Source organism: Molossus molossus, unplaced genomic scaffold, assembly GCF_014108415.1.
Source record: "Molossus molossus isolate mMolMol1 unplaced genomic scaffold, mMolMol1.p scaffold_m16_p_14, whole genome shotgun sequence".
Taxonomy (NCBI): domain Eukaryota; kingdom Metazoa; phylum Chordata; class Mammalia; order Chiroptera; family Molossidae; genus Molossus; species Molossus molossus.
In genome coordinates, this window is record NW_023425349.1 from 7,752,487 (window position 1) to 7,765,962 (window position 13,476).

At 50.6% G+C, this 13,476-nt stretch overlaps 2 protein-coding genes across 3 annotated transcripts in view; one reads left to right on the forward strand and one right to left on the reverse strand.

Moving 5' to 3' along the window:
• RALGPS1 (Ral GEF with PH domain and SH3 binding motif 1) overlaps positions 1–13,476 on the reverse strand; it is a 238,776-nt gene that overhangs the window by 92,095 nt on the left and 133,205 nt on the right. The window lies entirely within an intron of this gene.
• The window catches only part of ANGPTL2 (angiopoietin like 2), a 33,995-nt gene that overhangs the window by 17,979 nt on the left and 2,540 nt on the right, over positions 1–13,476 (forward strand). The window contains exons 3-4 of the mRNA XM_036261942.1: positions 10,137–10,330; positions 12,400–12,670. Of these exons, the coding sequence (XP_036117835.1) occupies positions 10,137–10,330; positions 12,400–12,670 (465 nt within the window). The remainder of the gene's footprint in view (positions 1–10,136; positions 10,331–12,399; positions 12,671–13,476) is intronic.

The window sequence follows — 13,476 nt, forward strand, 5'->3', positions numbered from 1 at the left end:
AATCGCTGACCTAGGATATTGAGGTTTGGAAGTTAAGTAACTTGGCCAAGATTACACAGCTACTAAGTATAAGTAGCTCAGCCAAGGCTCAAATGCGAGTCTGTCTTAACCATTCTGGGATAGTGCACATTTCCATGGCAAGGCTAGAGGGGAACTAGTGTGAAATCACTCTATAAATGCTTGACTTTGCCCCAGGTGCCAGCTGCCTGGGACCTGACCCTCTATCACTATTTCATGGACCAGGTTCCAAGCAGCTCCCTGTAAAAGAGCTCTGGGAATAGCATTAGTGGATTTGCTATTAGAACCGTCTCTAAAAAGTGAAACATTGTTACCGCAAAACCCTTGGATACATTGCTACTTTGTGCAGGCCTAGGAGGAACCAACTGTGGCCAGCTAGTCACAAAAGAGATTGTTGTGGTGAATTTATGTACTAGACTGTATTATAACCCTGAGAAGAGGCCAAAAAAAAAAGAAAGAAAGCAGAATTAAGTTAGCATCACACTGCAGCATGTGGCCAGGGATGCACGGGCGATTTGAATGAGTGTTTTCCTGGATGGATTTTTTTCCTTTTATTTTATCTGCTGCCTCCACGCCCCCTCGAGGTGGGGAAATACGGACATGAGGTTGTGGTTCCCTAGCACAGTGACATGTTTTAAGATGGAGAATGAGATGTATCATGCCATGGCTTCCATCCCTCCTGGAGGTGAAGCAATCGTCAGTCCAGGTGAGAGCTGATGGTCAGGTGGGTAGACCAGCTCTAGCCAACAGGGCTTCCAAGCCTGAAGCGCTGGCAACTGTGAGGACGGCGAGGGTGACTCTAGACCCCGCTGACTGGGCCTTTCAGGTCACAGAGGCTGAGGGAAACCCAACCCAGCTCCCATGCCTCCGGAGGGAGCTTGTGCCAGGCACTGCACTATGCTGTCTCGCTTCTAAAATGTTATTGTTGAACAAAATAAGATTCCCAAATTCATGACAAACTACGTAATCCAGTGATGTTGCAAAGAGCATTCTTTGCTGGCTCTTCATAAACAAAAGCTGTTCCAGTTCGAGCTGGGTCTTCTGCCTTCTAGCTGTGCTTTCGCTTTTCCCCTCAGGGGCACGTCGGGGACCAGGTCCCAGCGAGCCTCTGAGTGTGATGGCGAGCTCGTCCTCTATGATGCAGGCATTTCCCAAGGAAAACATTTGGCTAAGTGCTTAGGCTATTTACAGCCCCAGGAGATAAACTATCAACTTGTTACTGTTAAAAGTGGTGATCTGGCATCCTCTGGCCAGGAAATTGCAACAGTTTGGCACTTGGCAAACTGAGAGTTATCTAGAAAATCCTGGAGCTCAGGCATCTGTGGCCAGCTCACTAGTCACACAAAGGGATTGTTGTGGTGAATTTATGCAGCAGACTGGCTTGTAGCCCTGAGATGCTCCCCCAGAAAAAAATGATAAAGCAAGCAGAATTGAGTTAGCATCCCACCACAGTGTCTAAACAAAGTTGGTTAGACTCGCTGAGTGCGTCGGGCAGTGTACTGCTGTGAAAGCAAGGCCGGGTACTGCCCAGTGGCCTCTCTCAGGACCAAGGAAGGGCGCAGGCAGCAGAGACTGCTAACAGGGACACTGGAGACAGTCCCTCCTACACTCCCTGCAGCAGCGCCGCCTCAGCCTCTGCCCTGTGATGACCCTGGAGGCAGAGTATGTGTAAGGAGCCTGATGACCCTGGCCCTGTACCCCCAGATGAGCCAGTGCAGCTATAGGACCCAGAGTGGTTTCATGGCATTCTTTTTTTTTTTTAAAGAATAAATTATTTTCCCTTAATAGATTTTTAATACAATAATTTAAGTTAAAATTACTGTACACGTAGAGAATGATTTTGCTAAAAGTTTTTAGTCTAAGTGACAAATATAACAGTTTTCTTTATTACATTTCTGACCGCTGAAATGAAGTGGTAGGCTAGAGTCACAGCCAAGAGAACAGAAGACGCATACCAGGCCGCCTTTCTGCTGCACACCACCCAGACTTCCCCACAGCGCAGGTTTCCGTTCCCAAGGGCTGGTCTACATCCCGATTACCCCTGGTGTGGGGTCCCTGTTTCCAGATGGATTTATTGCTACTGGTTCCCAGACTGAAAAGAACAGAATGAAGGTGACAAAGGGGTTGCAGCTGGTGGCGGTGAGCAAACGGGAGAGGGAGGCAGGCAGGGGACTGGGAAGACCAGCACACAGTCACTGCCCCGAGAAGGCTCCTGCCCCGAAGGATCCCACAGTCTGGTGGGGAGGTAGACCCCCACAATCCTGATGTTTGGTGTGATGGTGACAGCCCAGGGCGGCAGAAGGGACCAGGGCTCAGAAGGCAGGGCTGAGTTCTAATCCCAGACTGTCCACCTTTTCTGCCCGAGCCTTCATTTGCTCACTGCTACAGGGACTTGTGAGGACGAGATGAAACAGCGTGTCAGGCCCTAGATACACCGTGGTCACTGTTCTTACATTCTAGTAGAGAAAGTATGGGAGACATTGTGGGAGCCTGAGCAGGATGAGTAGCTCTTCCAGGGTAGGGAAGACTTCCTGGAGGAGAGGATGAGGAGGGCTGAGGACCTTGCAGATATGGTCTCAGAACCACTGCAATCACCTAGAAATCACAAAGACTAGGCTTAGTGCTGGGCAAATGTCCTGTTTTCAGAAAGAGAAAAAGGACAAGATAGAAATACATACCAACTGGCTTGTGGTCAAGCCCCAGAAAAATTATAGAAAAGGTTATAAAGAGGGGTTTGTGAGTATTTGGAAAATTAAAAGGTGGTCAGTGAAAGCCAATGTGGGTTCTCTAAGAACAAACCCATAAGCTGAGTCCCTTTCTGGGAAATGGTTAAGGGGCCAGCACCACAGGGGCCGCTGTCCGGTATCGTGGGTCGCAACCTTGGGCGTGCCAGGCTCTTCCAAGACGTGCCCACAGAACGGCACCACCAGTCTCTGGGCTGCAAGAGCCTCAGTCGTTTCATCACCGCACCCAGGCCGCCTTGGCGTCCAGAGACCTCCCTCCCCCAAGCAGCCTCGGGCACCCCTCCCACTCGTCCTGGGGAGCCGCAGTGAGTTGCTCCCCTCTGCACGTGGGGAGCCCACCACAGTCCCCCCAGTCTAACTTCTCCCTTTTAAGGGACTGCTTTCAAGTCCTTGTTTCCCCTCCTGCCCACGGTATTGATGGAGACCAAGGAGCGAGCACAGTGTTTTCCTAAGTGTTCTTTGGGAAGCAACACCGCAATGTCTGTTTATTCTGAGGTCCAACAGGCAGCGGCAGGATCCCTGTAAGCTCTGCCTGGGCCCTGGGAGTTCTTACTTGGGAGGCCTCAGAGTGTATCAAAAACATTGAAGTCCACCCACCTCACACATCTACTATAATTTTTACTGTAAGAATTATAAAAGGATTTTAATAATTTTGCTTTTGAAATTATTTGGCCAAGAGTAACACAATTCATTTATGGTTGGCTCTGATTTCTCGGCAAACATGAAGCATGTTCAGGAATTCTTGGGAAGTGAGAAAAATCTACCTACAAATTGTTTTCAAGAGTAATAACATTTTCATGGAGACTAAATTTAACAATTAACGAACTTGACAAGATGTTAAACTTTGCAGAAATCTAATTACATGCTTATAAAATTTGATTTTGTAGTTCTCTTTTCATATTTTAGAGCTAATAGATTTTCCTAGGCCTCGAACACTTTCATAAACTCCTGAAAAGCTTGTCGGCCCCAGGCCCTGTGCCCATCATCTGAGGGCATGTTAAGTGGCCTGAACAGCAGGCACGAACATTTGGACCCTTTCCCCAGAAGGACCAGAAATAATATTCATAATGTCACTCTGAGGCCATGCAGGAACTTGAATTGGTGATGCCTTTGGGAATGCACGAGCCGTCCTGGTGTTTAGGTTATTTTGTACTCAAAAGTGGTGCTTGACATAGAATATATATTTTCAGAACCAAAATATTATTTCTCCATTCTTCTGGGTAAATGAGACACGAGTAGCACCTATAACTGACCCTCTCCACCCCGTCCCAGGTGTCCGCCCTCCTGCCCCCGCCTGGGATGCCCAGGACTCCTGTTGCTGGCTTCGCCGGGACGCACATCCAAGCACTCCACATGCCCTGGCTCTCAGATAGATTAATTTGGCTAGAAAACTCCAGATCCAATTTCAACAACTAGTTGTTTCTCCTGTTAGAGAAAAGTTTCAGGGAGTGGTGAAAGGACTTTTTGGACAGAGACCATCAGTGGGAATAATTGAAAATAGCATATGGTTCTCACGTAAAAGCAGTGTGTCTTGGTGCTATCACAGACGCCTCTCCCCAGTGCCCACATGTGAACTGAAACATCCCTAGAACATTTCCCATGGACCACAGGGGCCTCTGCACGGCATCAGGTGGTCAAGTCCAGAGACTAGGGCATAGCCGGTAAGGAGGCCAGTCAGGCCGCTGCCCAGCCACGTGCTCTAGTCCAGCTCATGGCGAGGAAGAACTCCGCCCTTCCTCCCTTGCCTCAGCCACAGCCGGGGGAAGAGGCCTCACTCCTGCCCACACAGCCCCTGTCTACCCACTTCTTAGCTGCTGGCCTCAGTGGGAGCTTCCAGGCAACCTGGTGAGATAGATCATCAGGAGGTCACTTTCCCTAGCAGGAGCGGGGACTGCAGTGAAAGGTGATGCAGTTGGTGAGCCTGTTTCTCCACTAGGGCCTGGGTGGGCAGGAGGCTGTCCCAGACCCAGGGAGGGAACTGGGACTATGGAGTTCACCCCGGCCTGGGCTGGCTGCAAGCTCCATCTCTGCTTTACAGAAAGGCCCTGCACTGGGGTGGTATGCCCCGATCAGCCATCCGGAAGTGGTTCCTGGCTTCCTGAGAGGCTACAGTCCTCGTGACACCTCTTCTGTCAAGCACCCCTGCCAGGGAGAAGGAAGCAGGAGGGGACTTTGGCATCCAAACCTGATCACCTCTACACTTACCCAGTTTGACATGGGATTTGAGGGCCCAAGGCCTGTGTGCTTTGTGTTCCCCTTGCCATCTTCTCCCCGAGGCCTCCTGACTCCTGGTCCTGTGTGCTTTCCACTCCCGAGTCGCTTCCCCGAGGAAACAGCAGGCTCAGCGCGGCCATGGCAGCTGCGCTTCCCTTCACGTGGAACATCCCGCTGCAGCTCCGAGAGTGTAAATATGGTCTTTATAGAGATGAGGTTGGGGCGCTCACTCCTCTGCGAGCGGGCCCTGGTGCCGCCGAGTTAGTGTTGGCCTGGTGCTCTGGGCACAGCCGCCCTTTCAGAAGGGGAGCCAAGGGAAATACGCCCGGGCATTTGCACTGTTCCGCAGGGAGAGCTCTGCCCATGCACACTGAAAATGCAGTTTCATTGACAAAAAAGATTTCCAGTCTTCATTTCAATGTATCTTTGTGGCCCTCTCCACTGCAGTTCTGGCTTTTCAAATATGCCTTTATGGAAAACATCTCTCAGTAAATAATCTTACATTTAATCTCAGAAATTCAAAAGCAGATACAGTAACTTGTTTGTGTGGGGGTGGGGAGAGGTGGGGAGTGGACAACTTCAAAATGATCAGCTTTCATCTGTGGGAGGGAGGGAAGGGAGCACCCTTACTGGCATCTGCCCTGGCTGCCTTGTACTGGGTGCTCTCGGGTTCATGAGACCCTCAGAAGAGGTGGGGGTTCTTCCCCCATTTACAGAAGAAGAAATGGAGACCCGAGGACCTGTCTAAAGTAGCACTGTGAGCCGAGGGCTCCTGACTCCAAGTTTGGGGTCCTAGCGCCGAGCCCCACACTTCCTCCGTGGAGTCCTCAAAGTCGGACCCCTCACCTGGCCTTCCACAGTGAGACCTGTCTAGAGAGCAAGTACAGGTTTCTCACCAAAGTAGGATGTTCTGCACTGGCCCTTTCAATGGAGTCACACGACAACCTTACTGCTGCCATCTTCTGCTATTGGATCATTTGCCAATGTCTCAGTGCTAAGCATTTTTCTGACTAATTTTCATCCATCATTTAATTTTCTGACCTTTGCAAAGGGAAAGGGAATGTTTGAATGCAGAAGATCTGCTAGAGCTCTGCACGCGTTTCGAGGAAAAACTGTTTGGAAATGTGGTTACTGATGGAAACTAATGGGTCTTTGGAATCATGAAAAGTGCAGGGTGCGGTAGAAAATGGAGGATTTTTTTGTTTTTGTTTTTGTTTTGCAACAGCAGAAAATACCGCACACTTATATACCTACTCCATGATTTTAGAAAGCATGCTATACCTAAAAGCTTTAAAGGAAAAGGGTGACTGACAGATTTGCCTTAAAAAAAAAAAAAAACTAAAAGGAGCCCTGGCCAACGTGGCTCGGTTGGTTGGAGCATCGTTTCATGCACTGAAGGTTCATGGCTCAATTCCCGGTCAGGGTACATGGGGAGGCAATGGACTGATGTTTCTCTCACATCGATGTTTCTCTCTATATATATATATAAAATAAAATTTTAAAAAATCTTTAGAAAAAACTTAAAAGGAAGGGAACACTTCCTTAGTATCTTCATAAAAGATACTAAAATAGTAAAAAATGGGCAAAGGACACCAAAAGATAAACATAAAGATATTTTTTAGGGTATAATACTTTGACAAAGAAGAAGTGTAAATTTTTATTTTTTTTACCTGGCTGACTAGCAAAGATTAAAAACAGGATACAGAGATAAGTCAGCCTGGGCATCCCTACCCTGGAGTTCACTCTGGCTGGGGGAAAAAAAAGAGCTATAGAGTGTGGTTCTGGACCCCCAGACCACCTAGGTTCAGATGCTGGATCTGCCCCTCACTAGCCATGTGACTTGGGGGTGTCACCTAATGTCCCCATGCTGTGTCAGGAGGGTGGGGTGTATAAATACATGGATGGGACACACGGTAAGTGCTCACTACATGCTGGCTGGGAGGAGTATTTTATTATTGCTACTACTCGTCAGGACTCTCTTAGAGCTAGGGCTTCATAACCTGGGGTTTGGAGGTCCATTTACCTTCTGAAATTAATAGGCAAAATTGTGTGTCTGAATTTTTCTGAATATAGGGTCTATAGCTTTCCCCAAATTCTTAAAGGGACTGTAACCCCAAAATATTTTAAAACACTTGCCTTTTAGAGAGAGCTCTTTGTAGAAATGCCAAAGGTGAAGTTAAAGCCATTGACAGCACCCACAAAAGTAGCTCAGGCCAGGAGCCACGAAGCTGACCTGCCCTCTCCTGTGACCTCGGAAGCTTCTCCCCACACTGCACCTTTTCCAAAGCCGCCTTTCTGCAGCGGGAGCCTGGCTGCTGGTTTCCAGGCAGTTCTGCTGGGTCTCCCAGCACTGGCCTTCGCGTCCAGCGGCCTCTCCTGTGCTCTGACTCGGTAAAGAGCTGGGAGGCCCCACGCCCACTGCACGCTCTGCTCCAGCTGTCGGGGACAGACTCCCATTCTCTGCCTTGGTCCCTGGGGCTGTGGGCCGAGCACAACCAAAACCTTTTTCTCCTTCATGAATGTTCTTTCTGGGGTCTGGCCTCCCCTGCCCAGGACGGAAGAGGCACCGGGCGAAGGAGGAAGCAGCCGCTTGTGCGCCTCTGCTCTGGGGCGGTGCAGGGGTACTGCCCACCACTTGGAGGGGAGAGAGGGCTGGTGAACAAGTAAATGAGTGAGAAGCCTGTCCCTGGAGGATGAAGGGAGGAGCCTCCTGGGATAACTGTCAGCAGCCACACCAACCTTTCTTCTCAGTGCTATACTGGGCCCAGGGGACAGAGGGGCGAGCCAGGCGAGGGGCGAGCCAAGCCAGCCCCCACCTTCCCATCAGGCTCCAGGGAGGCCGCTCAAACACAGCTGCGAGGGCTTAGGAAAAGCCCACCTGAGAGGGAGGTGTAACAAAGACCAAAAAACCCAAACATTTCCTGTTTTGCCATCACATGTGGACTAATGGAGCCGTACCACCAACCAGGAAGGAATCTGAGAAGTCTGACCTAGGCAAGCACAGCTGAGCACACCTGCCCCTGGAATCACCTCCTCCTCTCCCACACACAGGGGGAAGGACAAGATTCCCAGGAATACAAGTCAACAGCAGGCTGGTGGGGTCAGCTCCTCCCTTTCTGGGCATCAGAGCAGCCCCACCCTGCCCTGGGCTCCTGCTACCAGCACAGTACCTGCCAGGCCCGTGACTCAGGAAATAGTTGTTGAAATAGTTGTTAGAAAGGACAAAGTGGAGTTTTCCTAGCACGTTTCATCTTTAGCATCTCAGTGTGGGCAATATTTTGAAGAAAAGCTAAAGCAAAGTATGGCGATTTTATTTATTTCAAAATATATAGCTAATAAAATAAAATGTGTAGTTCAATGGCTAGGTCCTCAAGCTTCCTCAGTTGAACGGGGAAGAGGAAGAAGCCACCTTATTTGAACCTGGTGACTCAAGTCTGTACCTCCTTATTGACAGGACTAACATCCAAACAATGCAGGAAACCACCAAGGAAGATGGGAGTGGGGAGGGGACAGACCTATAGTAGCTATTCAGACTCCAAGAGACACTCGTTCCTTCTGACTGAGCTGCTCAAGCTCAGTGAAGTCACAGATCACACCTGGTCTCCATTTCAGAAGAGAGCCATGGACTGGGGTGTGTCCTAGACACCATCCTCGAAGTTCACGGACCTGCCTATATAGAACATGTGAACTCAAAGCATGGGGGCCTTGGTGAGCTTTCCTAGGAAAATATACAGATTGAGCTGAAATGGAACTTGGTCCCTTAAGAATGCTTGGAGGCCAGTGTCTGAATCCCAGAAGTACCCTGAAATCGCTGGCTACATGGCCAAATTTGGGGCACTGCTTGGGCCCCTGTGACTACATAGAGATTCACTTACTAAAAACTGCGGCAGTTGTCACTGAGCACTGTCACTGACAAAGCAAGTGTGGAGCCAGAACTGAGGTGCTGCCAGCCAACCTCAGCCCACAAGACTTGGGAAGGGCAGGCAGCCCGTCTCCCTGATGGGACTCGGCCATCAGAGCCCAGATATTGCTGGCGAATATTGCTGTATCTGGTGCGCACTCCAGGAACTCCACACAAATGATCTCAGTAATCCTTACAACCTTAAATGAGGCAAAGAGGGTCTCCCTTCTACAAGCTAGGGAAACTGAGGACTTGGAGAGGTAGGATCACACCCTGAAGGAGTGTGAAGGGGGTAGGGGGAGCTTGGAGTCCAGGCATCCTGACCTCTAGCCCGGAGCTCCTGTCTTTATATCACATTACAATGGTCCCCTCTTATCCTTGGGGGACAGGTTCCAAGATCCCCAGTGGATGCCTGAAACCACAGATAATACCAAACTATCTATCTATCTATCTATCTATCTATCTATCTATCTATCTATCTATCTATCTACCTACCTACCTACCTACCTATCTGCCTGCCTGCCTGCCTGCCTGCCTATCTATCTACCATGGTTTTTCCTATACATACATACCTATGATAAAATTTAATTTATAAATTAACACAGTAAGAGAGTAATAATAACTAAAAATAAAAGTCATCACATACTATAACAACAGTTGTATGAATGTGCTCTCTTTCTCAGCAAACCAGCACACATTTCTTTTTCCTTTTTCACAATTCCACAGAGAGCACCCCTTCTTATCATAGATCTTAGCAAGCTCAGCATACAATTTCTCTTCTTCCCTTAATAAGTGGAGAACTTGCACCTTTCTACTTCAAGGAGGCACTTGACAGCTCCTCTCTGGCCCATCTGATCTGCCAGCACCACTCCTGCGCTTCGGGGCCATGACTAAGCAAAATAAAGGTGACTTGAACACAAGTAGTGCGATGCAGGGACAGGCGACCTGACCACGGAGACAGCTCCTGAGTGACTGATGGGCGGGGAGCGTGAACTGCATGCAGATGCTGGGCAGAGATGATTCTCATACAGTCGGGATAGAGTGGGAGGGTGTAAGATTTCATCATGCTACTTAGGACAATGTACAATTTAAAACATATGAATTGTTTATTTCTGGAATTTTCCATTTAATATTTTCAGACCATGGTTGACCGTGGGTAACTGAAACTGCAGAAGGTGAAACTGGAGGGGGGACCACTGCCGCAGAGGCTGAGCCTGCTCAGTGGCCTGTCTGTGACATGTGCACGTCTGTGTCCCCAGGCCCATGGAGAGACTGCCTGCAGGCCCTGGAGGATGGCCATGACACCAGCTCCATCTACCTGGTGAAGCCAGAGAACACCAACCGTCTCATGCAGGTGTGGTGCGACCAGCGGCACGACCCTGGTGGCTGGACCGTCATCCAGAGGCGCCTGGACGGCTCTGTCAACTTCTTCAGGAACTGGGAGACATACAAGGTGAGGACCACAGGGCCTATCTGTGCTGCCCACAAAACGACTGGCCCACCTTGAGAGGCCTGACTGAGCAGTGACGGAGCCACTCGGAGGGAAGGTGCCTGCTGACCTGTCAGGGCTTGTGCCTGAGGCAAGGAGGACACAGACAGGGCCATTTCTGCAGACCCACCAGGGACAGGAGGGCCAGTAGCTCCTTCCTGCCTGCCACTCACAACTGCCGGGAGTCCGGAGTCCAGACCACAAAGCCCACGGATGGGTGCAGTGGCTCCTCACTCCAGCCTGGGTGTGGGGAACAGCTTACTCCCAGCTGGGGCTTCCTTGTGGGAAGATGTGTTCACACAGCTCAGAAGGGACAAGTCCCAATTCCTAGGTGGCTGAATACTCATTCTCACAATAGGAAGGGCTGCGAAGGCTCGGCTGTGCCTCTGCCTCCCTCCACGAAACCAAGAGGTGGTGCGCACACCCAGAGCAGCTCAGTGTACTGGGCACCTGCCACGCGCCAGGCACCACCAGAGCACTTCCATTCAGCACCTCGCTGAGTCTCACGTCAATCCTAGGGGGACACACTGGTAACAACCCAGTTTCTAGATAAAAAAGTGAGATGACCTGCTCAGCTGGCTGACACCGATGGCTGCCTGTGGCTCTGCTGTGCCCCCTTCCAGCCCTGGCTGCCCTCCGACCCACCTCCTGACAGGCCTGTGTCTTTGCTTCCTTCTTTTTCTCCTCTGCCTCCTAATGAGAGTTTTCTGGAGACACACAGCCTAACTCCTTCCTCCTCCTTTCTGTCTTCTGTTTCTCAGAGGCAGCAGAGCACAATGGTTAAGACAGGGCTCTGGATTCAAATCCTGCCTCACCCTCCAGTGCTCTGCGATGCTGGGCCTGTCTGGGCTTCAGTTCACACATTCTAGGGAGGATAATGATAGCACCTAGCTCTTATGAGCTGGCAGAAGGATTAATAAACTACCCTACGTAAAGTTCTGGTAACAATGCCAGTACAGTATTTAGCTCACTAAATACTATTATTCCTATTGTTATTACTGAAGCCATCTATTTTCTTTCTTTTTTTTATCCTCACACAAGGACATTTTTCCATTTTTTGTTCATCTAGAGTGGGAGGGAGAGAGAGAGAGAGAAACATCAATGTGAAAGGGACACACTAAGTGGTTGCCACCTGCATGACCCAACCAGGGCTGAGGACAAACTGCAATTGAGGTACGTGCCCTTAGTGGGAACCAAACCCAGGTCTCTCTGGACCACAGGCTGATGCTCTAACCGCTGAGCCAAACCGGCCAGGGCTGAATCCATCTATTTTTAAGCCTTCAGTGGCCATGACTCAGCTAATGACTCCCCAAACTACATGTAAACACAATAACAAAACCACCAGATTTTAGACCAAGAGGGAGCCCAGGGGAATGTGGCACTTGCTTGTCGCAGTTCACACCTGTCTGTGCTTTGGAGTTCACGGGCCCTCTCACACAGCCCACCCCAAGAAGAAAACTGCAGCTCAGAGAAGGTAAGGGACTTATCCAAGGAGCTCTCGCTGCATCCTGCTGTGTGCTGGGCTCTCCATGTGCTGCATCCCATGTGTCCCTGCACAGCCGGGTGGGGAAAGTAGCAGCACCCCCCGTGCTCACATAATGCCTAGCACAGACCGGGCACTCTCTAGATCGCCCCGGTGGTTCTCAACCTTCCTAATGCCACGACCCTTTAATACAGTTCCTCATGTTGTGGTGACCCCCCAACCACAAAATTATTTTCTTTGCTACTTCATAACTATAATTTTGCTACTGTTATGTCTTAGGTGACCCCTGTGAAAGGGTCGTTCGACCCTCAAAGGGGTCACGACCCGCAGGTTGAGAACTGCTGGCCTAGATGATGCTGACTGAGGCTCAGAAAGATGTGGTGACTCATCAAGGCACAGCCAAGTAGAGGAGTGGGGACTTGAACCCAGACCTGCCTCATGTGCTCCTGTTTCCAGGCCCTTCTATCCAGTGCTGTGCCTCTAACAGCCAGGCCCTGCTGGCCGAGGGCACTGCCCAGTCCTCACTAATGCTCCCCTGCATTTTCCCCAGCAAGGGTTTGGGAACATCGACGGCGAGTACTGGCTGGGCCTGGAGAACATTTACTGGCTGACGAACCAAGGCAACTACAAACTGCTGGTGACCATGGAGGACTGGTCTGGCCGCAAGGTCTTTGCAGAATATGCCAGCTTCCGCCTGGAGCCTGAGAGCGAGTATTACAAGCTGCGGCTGGGGCGCTACCATGGCAATGCTGGTGACTCCTTCACCTGGCACAACGGCAAGCAGTTTACCACTCTGGACAGAGACCACGATGTCTACACAGGTAGGACTAGTGGAGTCAAATCCAGGTGGAGGGCAGAGGAAAGAGGTCAACCAAAGCCAGGGCCCCAAACTTCAGGGCCTGAGAATGGGAAGATCCCAGGGCCCAGCTGCCTGAGCCTGTCCCTGCCCCCAAAGGTCCACCCCTCTGCCCACTGCCCACAGATCCCCTTTGCCAAGCTGGGGCAAAATGGCATTTACCAAAGGTAAAGTTAAGAGGTGTACAGACCCCACATTTGCTGGCCAATCGGTGCACTCGTGTCACCTCTCTGCCTGAGGCACTGTGTGTCAGGGCCACTCACCCCGCGGACTCTGGGCCACACCCGGGAATACAGTGCCAGTCCCCTCCTACATGTGTCCTTGGGCGTCCTGCTTCATCTCTCTGGCCTCAGTCTCCACACGTGGAAATGAGGGCCATTCCTACCCTGCAGGGTGGTGAGACAGTTAGCGGGAAGGCCCCTGAGTGCTGCCTGGGACTCGACACACAGACAGGGCGGCCCAGTGGGCTCCGTGTGACTGCTGCTGCCCGCTGTTCATGTGCGCTGCAGGGGGCCAGCCAGTGAGAGGAACCTGCGGAAGAGCTGAGTGATCTGTCCAAGGTCACGTGCCTCACACCTAGGTCTTTACTAAGAAGTCTTTATTAGATTTTTCAAAGCGGAGGTGTGTGGGAGAGGGACAGAAAATTATAAGCACAGACTCAACCCCTGACCCCCTCAGTTAATGCCTCTCAAAGCCCACACCCAATTCTTGAGATGAGGCCCTGGCTAGCTGGCGAGTAAGCAAGGCCTAGCTCCTCCCCGTGAGGCAACC